The sequence below is a fragment of the Schistocerca cancellata genome, unplaced genomic scaffold, assembly GCF_023864275.1.
Source record: "Schistocerca cancellata isolate TAMUIC-IGC-003103 unplaced genomic scaffold, iqSchCanc2.1 HiC_scaffold_426, whole genome shotgun sequence".
In the NCBI taxonomy this organism is placed as follows: domain Eukaryota; kingdom Metazoa; phylum Arthropoda; class Insecta; order Orthoptera; family Acrididae; genus Schistocerca; species Schistocerca cancellata.
The window spans coordinates 1290164-1305662 of NW_026046443.1; the positions used below are offsets into that span (position 1 = coordinate 1290164).

General features: G+C 40.1%; 1 protein-coding gene across 1 annotated transcript in view; it reads left to right on the forward strand.

The window, feature by feature from the left end:
- The window catches only part of LOC126124768 (DNA polymerase beta-like), a 58662-nt gene that overhangs the window by 12422 nt on the left and 30741 nt on the right, over positions 1–15499 (forward strand). The window contains exons 4-5 of the mRNA XM_049915114.1: positions 13877–13999; positions 14141–14315. Of these exons, the coding sequence (XP_049771071.1) occupies positions 13877–13999; positions 14141–14315 (298 nt within the window). The remainder of the gene's footprint in view (positions 1–13876; positions 14000–14140; positions 14316–15499) is intronic.

Below are 15499 nucleotides of genomic sequence, written 5' to 3' on the forward strand. Positions count from 1 at the left end.
TGAGATGTCTCTCTGTAATTTAACAAGAGGGCCACAAAGGATAGAAATAGTTTCCAGTATTATGCTGCTGAGATGACAGCACCAGGTTGTTGGTAATGATTTGTTGTAGTTCTCTTTTCTGCGCCCAAGTTGGTACAGAGACATTTGAGATTCCATATTTATCCAGAAAAAGTCCTCGCATTATTCCACAAGTTTATGATTCTCCAGGAACTTTCTATCTGATGTCTATACTTTTAATGAACTGTATACTGAAATAGCTAAGTCGGTAATATAGAGAAAATTAAAGAAACTAAATTATTGCATGAAAAACATACATTATCCAGTTTGTTTTTACCTGTAATGTGCATGGCAGTCATTAGGAAACTTATCTGGAAAAGGATGTAAAACTTGAAGAAGGGGTGATTAGCTTGATATTTATTTGATATCACTCAATAGTACTTGTATCACATGTGAGAAGACTGACGTACCCTAAGTTTACTTTGTGTCATACTTGTAAAATTGTAGTTTTAGTGTGTGATAATGCAGATTGTTTCAGGGCTGTATATTATTAGTAGATTCATGATTTGCAAACTGTAAATCTGAGTACTGGGTGACAAAATAGTTCTGGTGAAGAGATTGGGCTGCTACTAGTGTACAAGCATAAATCTGGCTAGTAGTGTACACAAGAGGGAGATTTGAATTTTGAGATTTTCTTCATCTACATTTTCCCATCATACTTAATACTGAATGATGTTTCAGGAGTGCAGCCTGGTTTTCTTCTGGGCACCTGTCAGATACCTTCAGGTGATCTACTGAAGACTGCCTTCGTCTACCTGTCACACACATTTTATTTGCACACAGTAAGCATTTTGCACATGTGTCATGACTGTATCAGCAAGACCGACCGCACTGCCTTGATGGAAATTTACTGCCTCAGTGATTTGTCTTGCAGGTATGACGATGGTGCAAGCACGGAACGTAGACAATGTGCTAATTAATTGTGTGAATAGGTAGTCAGTGTTAGTCTTCGACAGCTCACTTGTAGTTTTCTGGCAGGTGGCCAGATGAAATATCGTGCTTGGTAGAAAATGTTGACCAGCTGCAATCTCGAAACAATGCTAAGTAGAGAGGAGATATTTGCATATGATGATACTTTTGATTAGACGGAGTGGCCAAGTGGTTCTAGGTGCTACATTCTGGAACTGCGCAATCGCTACAGTCGCAGGTTCAAATCCTGCCTCGGGCATGGATGTGTGTGATGTCCTTAGGTTAGGTAGGTTTAAGTAGTTCTAAGTTCTTCTAAGTTCTAGGGGACTGGTGATCTCAGAAGTTAAGTCTCATAGTGCTCAGAGCCATTTTGATTAGCGGTGATGTGCTACTCACCACATAGAGGAGGCTTTGTGTCACAGACAAGCACAGTGGGGGGGGGAAAAAAAAAAAAAAAAAAAAAAAAAAACAACCTTAGAAAGATTTTTCAGCTTTCAGAGACAGTTCTTGTTCAGAATTAGAAAACACGTGCATGCACGCACGCACACACACACACACACACACACACACACACACACAAACGCGTGCATGCATGCAGTCACTGTCTCTGTGCACTAATACGCATCTGCATATGGTGTGAGTAGCAATCTAGCTGGAGTGGTTTGTGGGGGTAAGGAAGGTGCAGAGTGGGAAAGGGGGGGGGGATAACATGGTAGGGATGGGGAAAGATGTTAGTGCTGTCTGTGAGACCCTGCAGGGATGTGGCGAGGACAGGATAGGGCTGCTAGATGCAGCATCAGAAGCGAGGTGGGGGAGGCAGGGTGGTTGTGGAAGAGACAGAAGTAGAGAAGAGGAAAGGACTGTAAGTAAACTGGTGAGATACAAGGCATGTGTAGTACTGGAGCGGGAGTGAGGGTAGGGACAGGTGCTGGAGGACAGGGACTAGGGAAGGATGAGACAAGGGGGCTTGCAGGAGTGAAGGATACGTTATAGAGAAAGTTCCCAACTGCGCATCTCAGAAGAGCTGCCGTTGGTGGGGAGAATCTAAATGGCACAGGTTGTGAAGCAGTCGTTAAAGTGAAGCACACCGTACTAGTGGGCATGTTCAACAACTTTGTGATCCAGCTGTCTCTTGGCCACAGTCTGGCTGTGGCTACTCACGCAGACAGACATCTTGTTAGCTGCTATGCCCACGTAGAATGTGGCACAGTAGTTGCAGCTAATTAGGTAGATCACATGGCTGCTTTCATGTGTGGCCCTGCCATTGATTGGATAGGATACACTTGTGATAGGACTGGAGTAGGTAGTAGTGGAAGGATGTTTGGGATGGATCTGGCATCTGGGTCTGTTGCAGAAGTATGATCCATGAGACAAGTGGTTTGGAGCACGGGTGGCATAGGGACAGACAAGGGTATTGCGTAGTTTGGGTCGATGACGGAATAAGGGAGGCACAAGCAGCCAAGTCCAAATCTTTGTGATTACTGGAGTCAAAGGGGCACATTTTATAGGCTAGAATTAGGCTACAGATAGTACTGAAAGAAATTAGAGCAGGACAGGAGCATAATATATGTAACAGTTTCCAGAAAAATAAAATTAATTTGTTTCATCAGAAGATTAAAAGGTTGAAAAATAAGAGAGATGAGTTTCTTGTATGCTTACAAGATGTGGAAAATTTGAAGTGATAGATATTATGTACTGTCTGATCACCATGTACCCAAAGAGATGGAGAAGTTAAATATCAGGAACTATACATTTGCATCATTTTCATGTAGACTTAACATGGAAAACAGAGGAGTTGCAACATGTGTAAAAGTTGGACAAAAAGTCAAACATTGAAACAAGTAGGTTTTGTGTTGATAAGAAACCAGAAGCATTTGTTTGTGAGTTGTTACTGCAGAATACTCTTTGATGATTGTAACAGTCTACAAATCCCCTCTGGGAAACTTTCAATTTTAGTAGCTAATATTCCAACTCACATACAGCAAGATAGTAGGACATTGATGACATTTTTGTAGACAGTACTCAGTCTGAAACAATTAGTATGTATCCAATGTAATGTAGAAAGATGTGCTAATGTCAGATTCAGTTTATTCTACAGTAAATTTGTGTCAATATTTGAAAGTTACTTTCCTAAAAAATTAGGAGACAGGACATCCAGTCACTATACAATAACAATTAAACTAAATGTCAATGTTGTGACGGATAATTCACAAGTGGCAAGCACTTTTAACAGTCACTTTATAAATGTAGCAGCAAAAATAGGATTAAATGGTTCAGTTATGGAAGCAAGAGAATATATTAGGTTGCTGCATAAATTTGTGGCATTTTTGTTTTGCATGTTGGTATTCTAGTTGCTATGGGTTCATTTTTTGAATGTCATTTTTTATTTGTAGTTCACTGTTGCTAAATAAGTTTACACTTTGTAATTTTGTGAGTGGAGCTGTGGGTGCTAGGAAATGGAGTGTCAAGTAGAGAAATTGCAATGATTTTGACTTGTTCTTCTATTTGAGTTTAATAGAAGGGTGACAGCAGTGGGGGTAGCCAGAAACATTATCTTCTTATATGGGGGTACACAGCGATAAAATAGTTTTCTTGTTTGAAGGAGGACTAGTTTGGCATTAGTGACTCTTCACAGTCAGAAAGGCTGTTTGGCTTTGATGAATTGTTTAAATGCATTAATCCACGATGACTCATGTCAGTGTGCGTGAGAACTGCCGAATGTGATGAACTGTGATCATTTCACCATTATGCGACATTTGCATGCAGTTGGGAAGGCTAAAAAAATCATGTGCATGAGTACCACAAAGCCAAAATAAAAAACTTTGTGGATGGCCATATGTGCATTTGTACTTGCTTATCATCAGTTGTCTTATGAACAATATTGATCTTATCCAGATCATTACTGGTGACAAGAAATACACACATCAAAAAAAGGTTTGCATCGCCTCGGTTCCGAGAGTTCCGGAACTTGTACAGAAAATTGGAATAGAGATCAACATAAACATCATCTCCACCATTTTTATTGCTCATGAAAACCACACATTGCGTGTTGTACCACCGTACAGAGAGACCTCCAGAGGTGGTGGTCCAGATTGCTGTACACACTTGTACCTCTAATACCCAGCATGCCTGTATTTGTTGTGGTATATTATCCACTAGTTCATCAAGGCACTGTTGGTCCAGATTATCTCACTCCTCGATGACGATTTAGCATAGGTCCCTCAGACTGGTTGGTGGGTCACGTCATCCATAAACAGCTCTTTACAATCCATCCCAGGCATGTTCGTTGGGGTTCATGTCTGGAGAACACGCTGGCCACTCTAATCAAGCGATGTCCTTATCCTGAAGAAAGTCATTCACAAGATGACCACGATGGGGGCGCAATTGTCCCCATGAAGATGAATGCCACCCCCAAAACAGCAGGGAACCTCCACCTTGCTGCACTTGCTGGACAATGTGTGTAAGGCATTCAACCTGACCGGGTTGCCTCCAAACACGTCTCCAATGATTGGTTGAAGGCATATGCAACACTCATTGGTGAAGAGAACATGATGTCAATCCTGAGCGGTCCATCCGGCATGTTGTTGGGCCCATCTGTCCCACACTGCATGGTGTCGCAGTTGCAAAGATGGCCCTCGCCATCGACGTCAGGAGTGAAGTTGCACTCATGCAGCCTATTGCATTCAGTTTGAGTCATAACACGACATCGTGAGGCTGCATAAAAAGCATTATTCAACATGGTGGCATTGCTGTCAGGGTTCCTCCGAGCCATAATCCATAGATAGCAGTCATCCATTGCAATAGTAACCCTTGGGTGGCCTGAGCAAGGCATGTCATTGACAGTTCCTATCTCTCTGTCTCTCCTCTATGTCTGAACAACATCATTTTGGTTCACTCCGAGACGCCTGGACACTTCTCTTGTGTAGAGCCCTTCCTGACACAAAGTAACAATGCCGACGTGATCGAACCATGGTATTGACCGTCTAGGCAAGGTTAAACTACAGACAACATGAGCCGTGTGCCTCCTTCCTGGTGGAATGACTGGAACTGATCGGCTGTCGGACCCTCTCCGTCTAATAGATGTTATACAATATCCACAGTAAATGTCTATCTTCAGGAATTCTGGGAACAAGTGTGATGCAAAACTTTTTGTGATGTGTGTAATTTTATGTTAATGTAATTTCCTTACAGGAAAGGAATGGTTGAGCTCAGAGACAACAGCAACTCCTCGTACAAAGATCTGTGTACATTCATGCATTCCAAGAACAATGACCAAGAAGACTGTGTGAAGTAATGCTACTCCACGATAATGCCCTCCTGCTTTCTGGTAGACTGACCATAAACACTATAGAGGAGTTGGGTTGGGAAGTCATTCCACACCCACTTTATTCACTTGATCTTGCACCTTCAGATTTACACGTTTTCCACTCTTTATGGAACAACCTTTAAGGAACTTTGCTTCTGGATGAAAATGCACTCTGAACGTGGTGGCTTGACAAGTTCTTCACCTCAGAACTGTGTGATATCTACAATTGAGAAATCAACAATCTATCCCAACAGTGACATACTGTTGTAAATAGTGAGGGAGGATGTATTGATGACGGAGGTCTCTGTTATGTGTATTTGTTGTGTTTATTAAACTTATGGAAAAAACACTGTAAACTTATGCACCAACCCAATATAAAAATGTTATTCCACTAAACTTTAAGCAACTAGATGTAGTACCTACATCCTATACTGAAATTAACAGAATTCTAAAAATTCTAAATAACCAAAGCTCATGTGGTGTTGATGGAATTTCAGGCAGAATTCTGAGAAGTATTTCCGACTTAATAAGTAATAACATTAGTGGTATATGGAATGCATCACTGGCACAGGAAATTTTTCCTAACAGTTTAAAATATGCAGTTATTAAACCATTTCGTAGGAAAGGTAACAAGACAGACTTAAACAGTTATCATACAGTTCCCTTACTGAGTGCTTTTTCACAAATATTCCAATAAGTAATGTACTCAAGATTAGTCTCACACTTAAGTGGAAACAATTTACTTAGGTTTGTATTCCAGAAGAGTTGCACAACTAAGAATGCTATTTACACATTCATTCATCAAATAGTACATGCCTTAGAAAATGAAATATTGCCAGTTGGTATTTTTTGTGATATTTGCAAGGTGTTTGATTCCAGAGATCATGTTACTCTCTTAAACTCAAGTTATGGTATTGATGGTTTTACACACAGCTGGTATGAATCATAATTAAGAAACAAGATTCAGAAGGTTGTGCTGAATAATTCAGACAATGTAAGCAGAGTAGAAAATGTTAGTGTCTGAGGAGAAATCACAAAGAGAGTCCCACACAGTTCAATTTTATGCTCACTATTAGTCCTTATATATGAAAATGACCTTCCACTTAACATTCAGTAAGCAGAATTGGCATTTTTTTTACAGACAATACTAGTGTTATGATAAGCCCCACCAGAAAGAAAGCAACAGAAGTGATTGTAAATGATATTTTGCAAATAAGTATAATGTGTGTCTAAGAAAATGGACTATGAATAACATTTGGGGGAAAAATGCAGTGTACATATTGGGTTATGTAAAAGTAAAATCTTACCAACAATTGACGTAACACGTGGGCGGGAGTCAGAAATAGGGTAGAATGCCCAAATTTTTGGGTGTACATGTTGATGAAAACTTGAAATTGAAGAAGCATATTACTGAGCTCCTCAAACAGTTAAGTTCAGCCACTGTTGCTCTTAGTTTTATTGCTAATCTTGGAAACAAATGAATCAACCTCCTGACATATTTTGAATATTTCTACTCAATAATGTCTGAGAATAATTTTATGGGGCAATTCATCACTTACAAAGAAGGTATTGATTGCACAAAAGTGAGGAGTAAGAGTAATATGTTGTGTTCAACAATAGACATGATATAGTACCCCTTCAAGGAGCTAGGCATTTTAGCTGCACCATCACAACATATATGTTTGCTAATGAAATTTCTCATAAATAATCCTTCACAATTTGAGATCAACAGTGATGTCCACATCTACAACACCAGAGGCAAAAATGACCTTTATTGCCCTTTATAATAACTGTCAGTGGTTCAGAAAGGAGTTCAGTATACACCAACAAAAATTTTTGATCATTTGCCAAATAACATAAAGTGTCAGATGGTTAGCAAAGCAAATTGTAAATCTAACCTAAAATCATTTCCCTGGACAACTCCTTCTATTCCATTAATGAATTTCTATGTAAAAACTGGTAGCCAGTATTTTTTTTATAAAAAAACTGTTTTTGTAGTTTAGTGGGATGAGTAGGACTAAAACATTAAGTGTTCATTAATGTTAGCACTAATTTTGTATACATACCCTCTAAACTGACTCATTCCACATCACTTGATAGAAGAACCTTTCAGACGATCTATGGAAAATGTAACTAACTTACCACTGTGTGAGGAGGATGTTTTGCATTTTTATCATCCACTATGGATCCTTGCCCCTTCCATCTGTGCCAATACAGAAAAGTTTCACTACCTCTAACCAAAGCACAGTCCCACATTCAGTTCCTGCATTGTTGCACAGCTCATGGAATCTCTTAAGATGGCCTGACCACCAAAGATGGGATCTTCGGCTGCAACCCGTCTTTCGACAGTGATCTCTGTGTGCTCAAATTTTGTTGGTCCATAGCATTTACTGACCTACTCCTGCAATACCGTATAAATCAGCCCCCATGCATTACCTTCTCTCTGTTATCTGTAAAATTCTCTTTTCCAGAGGCCTTACCTTTTGCTTCACTTCCAAATTCAGTCAGGCTTGTTGAAGACATTCTGTCCTTTTCCTGGAGCCTACAGTTTTTATGATGAACTCTACCAGTTAGACTCAACCCAAAACCAATATAGAACTTTGCCTGACTTAATTTTACACCTCCGACAAACTGTGGTTCAGCCCTACTACTCCTTTTCAACTTTGCCTCGCTCCTTTACCCCAAATCCCTCAACATGGAGACGAACCTCACATCTGCTGAAAGAGCTGCAGTCCACCACCTAAAAGCTTAAACTGACCTTATAACTGTACCTGCTGACAAAGGCTCCACCATTGTGGTTATGAACCGCAGGAATTATGTGGCGGAAGAACTCCGCCAGCTGTCAGATTCGTCCACCTACAAACCCTGCCACAGTGACCCCATTCCAGAAATCCATCCATATCTCCAGCTCCTCCTCAGGTCTATAGGTACCTCCTCTCCTCTGAGTCTATTTCTGTACCTTACTCCCATCATTCCCCACACTCCTACCTTCTACCTGTTTCCTAAAGTTCATAAACCGAACCCCTATGATGGCTAATTGTGGGTGGTTACTGTTCACTCACAGAGAAAATCTCTGTTCTCATGGATGAACACCTTCAGCCTACTACCCCTAACCTAACATAACCTCCTATACAAAAGATACCAACCATTTCATCCACCAACTGTATGCATTCCTTCTTTTTTTTACCACTCGATGCCATACATATCACTCTTGATTCCACCTCTCTCCACACTATCATCTCCAATGTCCACACCTTTGCCGCTATTGAACTCTGATTTTTCCAATGCCAGATTGACTACAAACCTACAATCTCGTTCCTGGTCACCATGACCAGCCTTATCCCAATACACAATTATTTCTCCTTTGAAGGCATCACCTACTAACAAATCCATGTTACAGCAATTGGCACGTGCATGGCACTGTCCTATTCATGGAACACATAGAGGATGCCTTTGTAACCACCTACTTAGTTTATATGCATTTGTGACATCTTGTTGATGTGGACTGAAGTTGAGGACCCGCTATCCATATTCCTCTGGAACCTCAGCAACTTCTCCACCATTCCTTCTCAGCTCAACAAGCCACTTTAACAAGCCACTTTCCTCAGTGTCAACATCCACCTCAAGGATGGCTACATCAGTACCTGTGTCCACACCAAACCTACCAACCACTAACAATACCTCAACTTCAACAGATGCTACCCGCTCCACACCAAGAAGTCACATCCATAAAGCATAGCCACTCGTCGATGTTGCATCTGTAGTGGTGACCAGTCACTCTTCAAATACTCCATGTGTCTAACTGAGGCCTTCACAAACTGAATTACTCTCTAAACATTGTTCAGAAACAGATGTAACATGTGTCATCTCACCAGTCACCTATCATCCCCCACATTCCCACTGTCCAGCCACAAAGGAGCACTCTTGTTGTAACTCAGTGCCACTCAAACTTGAGCAGATAAAATACATTCTCTTTCAGGGTTTTGAGTACCTCCCATTGTTCCTTGAAATGAGAAAAATCCTTCTTATTATCCTCCTCACCACTCCCATAGTGGTAATGTACCACCCACCCAGCTTACATAAAATTGTTATGCAGCCCTACTCCATCGCTGCTCCCATCCCTGTGCTTCATGCCTCATATCCCTGCAACAGACTTAGATGCAAGACTTCTCCCTTACATCCTTCCATACCACCTACTCCAATCCTGTCACAAGCATTTCCTATCCCATCAGGGCTGCTTGTGAAAGCAGCCATGTGATCTACCTACTTAGCTGCAACCACTTTGCTGTATTCTACATGTGAATGACAACTAACAAGCTTTCTGTCTGCATGAATGGCCACTACTGGGCTGTGTCCAAGAGACAGCAGGACCACACAGTCGCTGAACATGCTGTCTAACATGATGTGCTTCACTTCAATAACTGCTTTGCAGCCTGTGCCATCAGGATTCTTCCCACCAATACCAGTTCTCTGAATTGCATAGGGGACAGAATTCTCTCTCCAACATATTCTTCGTTCCCGTAACAACCCCATGCTTCAACCCTCCCGAGTCCCTTTGCTTCACCACCTATCCTCTTCCATGCTCCCTCACTAAACACCTTCTATCATGCCAACGCATTTACGTAGTCCTTTCGCCTTTTCTACTGCTCTCGTCCTACTTTACACATTCACTCCCCCCTCCCCCAAACTCCATCCACAGCACAGCCTCCTGATGCTGCACGTAGCAGCCCTATCCTGTCCCGACCATATCCTTGCATGCTCCCACAGGCTGCACTCACATCTTCCCCCATACCTACCACACTATTCCTCTCCCTCTCATCTTTGCCTCATTACCTCCACTACCCTCCCCAGCCAGACTGCTGTTCACGTCAGATGCAATCATGCCTTAGTTCATGGAGACAATGATCATGTCTCTGTGTGTGTGTGTGTGTGTGTGTGTGTGTGTGTGTGTGTGTGTGTGTGTGTCTTCTACCTCTGAAGAAGAACTTTGTCCAAATGAACTACTTCCAGCATTCTTTTTCATTGTGCGTGTGTCTAGCTCAATGCTTCGTGCCTTCGCTATGTGGTGAGTAGCAATCCATCCTTTCCATATTGTTGTTATTCCATTGTGCACTTCCCAGGTTTTATATTTTTTGTTAAATCACATGTGAGCAAGTATCTGAAAATAAATTAATATGCCATGTACAGTAGTTAGTTTCAGTTGACATAGTTGATGTTGACAGGAACTATTCTCTTATATGTGCAGCTGTCTGTATCTGTATATATGTGCTTCTCTCCTATGTAAAATGTTTGCATAACAGGTGCATTAACAGAGAATGATAGATCAGTATATGAGCAAAATGTAATCATAAATAGTTATAAAATTATTTTGATAGTATAACTGACTAAAGCCATATTTGTTTTGTAATCATCATACAGTTATTTTATTGTCTTCGATACCAATCTACAGCACAAATGTTGGTTAATAGCTGTAAACTTGGAATGCATTACTTATTGTTATTGTCTAAGTGTATGCTGGAGCTGCACTATTTTTAATATTTGGTGGTATTGTCACACATGGCACATTAACAGTGCTGACTTGTATGTACAGGGTAGAGCAAGTAAAAGTGGTCCAGAGAACAGAGTTCCAGGGTACCTACAAACACAGCAGAGGAAAGGAAATACACTGCTAATGTGACTATAGCAGTTGTTGAAAGTGACCACTATTCATCTCTTTGTACTTGTGGGCCGTGGTCAGCAAGTTGCTGAAGGCATATCAAAGGTGGGCTGCTGGAATTGCTGCAGTTTGTTGCAATACACTTAGACTTGAGAGCTCCCCATACAAAATAACTACACACTGACAGCTCAGGTGACGTGGGTGGCCATCTAGGGTGGGCCACGGCCAGACTGACCTCAGCTAACAACTCTTGTCGGTTGTGAAGATTTTATAAATGTCCTCCAACATTCGGCTGGCTGTATGGGCAGTTGCTCCATCTTGTTGGAAGTAACTGTAGGTCTTTTCCTTCTACATTAATGCTGCCACAAATGGTTTCAAAATGTTGGAAATGTAATGCGCTGAACTGTGTCTGATGAATGAAGGTGGGACCAGTGATGCAGCATGCAGATACTGCACATCAAACCCCTAAGCTTCTGACCATGCCATAATGTTTTGTGGAAGTTAAGCAGATTCTAACACTGCACAAAAAGTTATTCTGTGAGTTGACACAACCATTCGGGTGAAACCAGGCTTCATCAGACATAAAGAACAGATCCATGTACAAGCTATTCATTGTTATCTCAGTGGACAGCCACTCACAAAACTGGAGGCACTGAGGAGCATCTATTGGTTTTAAGACATATACAACAGACTCTTCGAGGGATGAATATGCAGTCCCAGGTGTAGTATTTGTCTGTGTGATCGATGTGATATGCTGGTTTCTTGTGACAGGTATTGACTTGATTTGGTAGGACTCTGAAGCATTTTCTGATGAACTGCAGCTACATTTTGTGGTGCATGGGCGTGTCTTGGAATATTTTTGACTTGTTCGAAGACAGATTCTGTCTGTCACCACTTTCAGACTAAACTTTGCATGGCACTCTTTGCTGGCACTTTGACACCATTAAATTTCTCAGCAAACAAATGACCATGCTATTTCCATGACTTTGTTGTCACATAACTTTTCTTAATGAACACCTGCTGCTTCACTGTGAGTACCATAATCCCATTTGCACTGCTCCACTCAGACTGACACAGCCCGCACTGCGCTCTGAACTGGTGTGGACCACTTGGCATGCGTACATGTCGTGTGCACGTCACGGGATGTGGTTATATGCATACATTCTTATCCAGTCGTATCCACTCACATGAGCCAGTTTTATTTGCTCAACACTATAGTAGTATAAGAGAAAGACAAGTGAAAGTAATAAAAATAAATCAGAGAAAGGAAAATATAATCAAAATAGGAAATGTAATGTGTTAAAGATAAAAGAAAGTGAGAACCACAACAATAAAACACATATTGCAAAGTAGATAGTTTTAGATCAGATTTACACATGAGCATATTACAGAGTTCCTGCAAATGTTTGTACCAGACATTAGGGGCATGATTCCTAGGATCAGAAACAGACAACAATTCGTATGAACATTTGTCGTACAGATGGTTTGCTATGAGTTGTGGGCAGTGTGCATGTTGTATCATGAACTGCTACTGCAGCATACTACAGTGATACATTTGTTGTAAAAAACAAATATGTTTGTGTATTAATATGCATAAGCCATCTATGGTCATCCATGCTAACAGTGTATTGTTTCTTGGAGGGATGACACAGTTTTTCAGGAGAATGAGAACTGAGTGGTGCAACAGGGCAGCTAGCTTGTCATGTGTTAGACCTTGACATTATTGAAGCCCAATTTGTCTTTAGTAATGGAATATTTGCACCAACAGTTGCCCCACCATGTAATCCATGGTTGGTAAGGCACACTATTCACATGGTTGTTTGGGTGCACTAATGTGAAATTTTGACAGCGGAAACACATGGAAACTGGTGTATGTTGTTCCAGTTAATAACTTGAGTGATTTGCAGTAGGATATCCACAATATCTGTGTAGCTGTTTAGCAGAACCTGGATATCGTGAATGGCATAACCAGTCCATGTTGAGACATCGCCACATATTCAGTGCTATCTCCTGCAATGTGACCACTGTACCTCCTATTATACTTTAGCATGCAACTGAATAACAATATGTCGTGTGATATATGTCAAAAGGAACATTTTGTTTTGATCCTAGGATCCTGTGATACTTGTTAGAAATCTGTATAATACTGAAACTCTTGCCTGTCAAATGATGACCTTGTTTGCGGGGGGGGGGGGGGGGGGGGGGATAGTTTTCAGCCAAACTTAGTATTGAAAGATCTGTCTTTTGCAAAACATGGTTACTTTCTTTCTTTGTTTCCTTCCTTCCTTTTGTTTATGTGTGCACCCAAACATTTCAGCATTTATTTATTTATACACCTGTCCTCATCAATATCTGTCTATTTTCATTATTAATACATTTATATCATATGTTATTAGTCACTAGTGTCTATGCATATGTTTTGATGTTTTTAGTGTTTAGTTTCTAATACATATTTTTAATGTCTTAACCTATTGTGTAGCTCTTCAGAAGCAGACTGCCTGGAATGTCAAACCTGATTAGTGGATGTGATTAACTGCTGGGTAAATTGGAGTTCCCAATTAGTGTGCTTCCTCTGGTTTTCTCCGTAGTATCATAGGTGGGGCTGAATGAATATGTTGCTGACCAGAGGACAAGGAGTATGCAATGCATTGGTATGTCATTAGATCAAAGAAAGACAGTGAAAGGAATTCACCGCAGCTCAGTCCATTGTGCCTATGACAGAGAGAAGCGCGAACAAGTAACTTTACAAGGCGCAGTCTCTCTAAATGTAAAACGGCATGTGCTTTCTTGAAAATGCTATTACATTTATAATCAAAAATTTATAACTATTAGATGTCAGCATATTTTCTGTGATAACAATGCCATGTTTTAGAGAGAGAATAATAGACTTCCTCAAATATTTCACCGTCCTGCTCTGTTGTGTACCATACTGTTATATTTTGGCTCAGGTACTTAGAAGACTTTGAGAAGAGAATACCCAGGGAAGAGATCCAACAGATTGAAACTGTAATTAAGAAACAACTTGCTGACAATGATGAAAAGTATGTGGCAACTATATGTGGAAGTTACAGGTAGAAACTTTTATGAAATTTTACATAGGCATTTAGCTTCTATATTAGACCCCCTGTTCTCCTACATATTCTTTTCTATGCCTCTGTATATGTTTGTGGTTAAATTTTCAAATTTTGACTATGAAAACCCATTTATTTCAGGAGGGGAAAGGCAGATAGTGGAGACATTGATGTGCTAGTGACTCATACTGACTACATGTACACCACCAGAGATAAGAGCCACAATAAATCAAAAGTGTTCAAAGATGTTGTTGCATCTCTGGAGAAATGTGGTCTCATTGTTGATACCATTTCACAAGGTGACAGTAAATTCATGGTGGGTACTCTACAGATATCTGTAATTGTTACAATTTTTTTCATATACAAGTTTTTGTCCTAAAAAGAAGCCTAGTTGTATTAAGTAAACAAAAAACTTTTTTAGCCTTGTTCCACAACTTTATTGTTACTGTTGACCTAGGCTTCTGGTTATAATCCCATTTCCTAGTAGTTACGTATTAGTACATGTGTATTATGTATTAAGAAATGGACTTATAATATGTAACACATGTTGTAAAGTAATAATAAAGTTTGTGAAACAAGGCTAAAAAGGTATTTTGTTTGGTTAATACAATACGACGTTTCACCTAGAACCAAAAGTTGAACCAATTAAATTGTCTTCTTTTAAGAAAAAAATACATCATGGAATTGTGTTTGATGCCATTAAGAAAATCCAGTAATCTGCATGATAAAGTAAATGTTGCTGTTGAGATATTAATCCTGTATAGGCCTGAAGACATAACAGAGAATGTTTTTAAGTGTGGTAAGAGCAGCATGTGATAGGTGTAATATGCTGGATTGGAGGTACTAGCTAATATGGAATGATTATATTTGAAAGCCAGCACAAGTCACTCAAGAACTTTTGTATTGAAGTACTACGTGAAACAGTTGCATTTCACAGTTCATAAGCTGTGCCACAAGGGATACATTGCAATGCAGTGTGCAATGTGCAGCAAGAACATTGTTGCCTGTAGGCCAACATTGCAACTATTGCTTGATTAAGGAATGTCAGCTGTGGAACTCTGTTGCACTCGTTTGCTTAAAATATTTTCAGTGTTTTATTATTTGAGGCAGCTTGTCTTTTCAAACATTGTCATTGATAGTTTACCCCTAGTTTTACTCTTAATGCCATCCTTGAAAGCACATATTGCAGTTTGCAGAGTACAGGTGCCCATTGCTGTTTTGACGTATGGGATCTTTGTACAGCTTCATAAAAGAATGCAGTTGTGTATCTCACTTTTCATTATTTTGAGAAATGGTCAGAATTTTGATTAGTACCAGGAATTAACTATTTATCTCAATACAGCACTAAATACCATATGAGAAGCTTTTCTAATGGGTTAATGTTATGGATTTGAGAGAGGTTACAGAACACATAACAGAACTTATATGAGACAGTGCCTTCAATCATATTGGCAACGGTATCTTTCTCTTGTGAAAATCTCACAGTCAGCTCAACTGTCA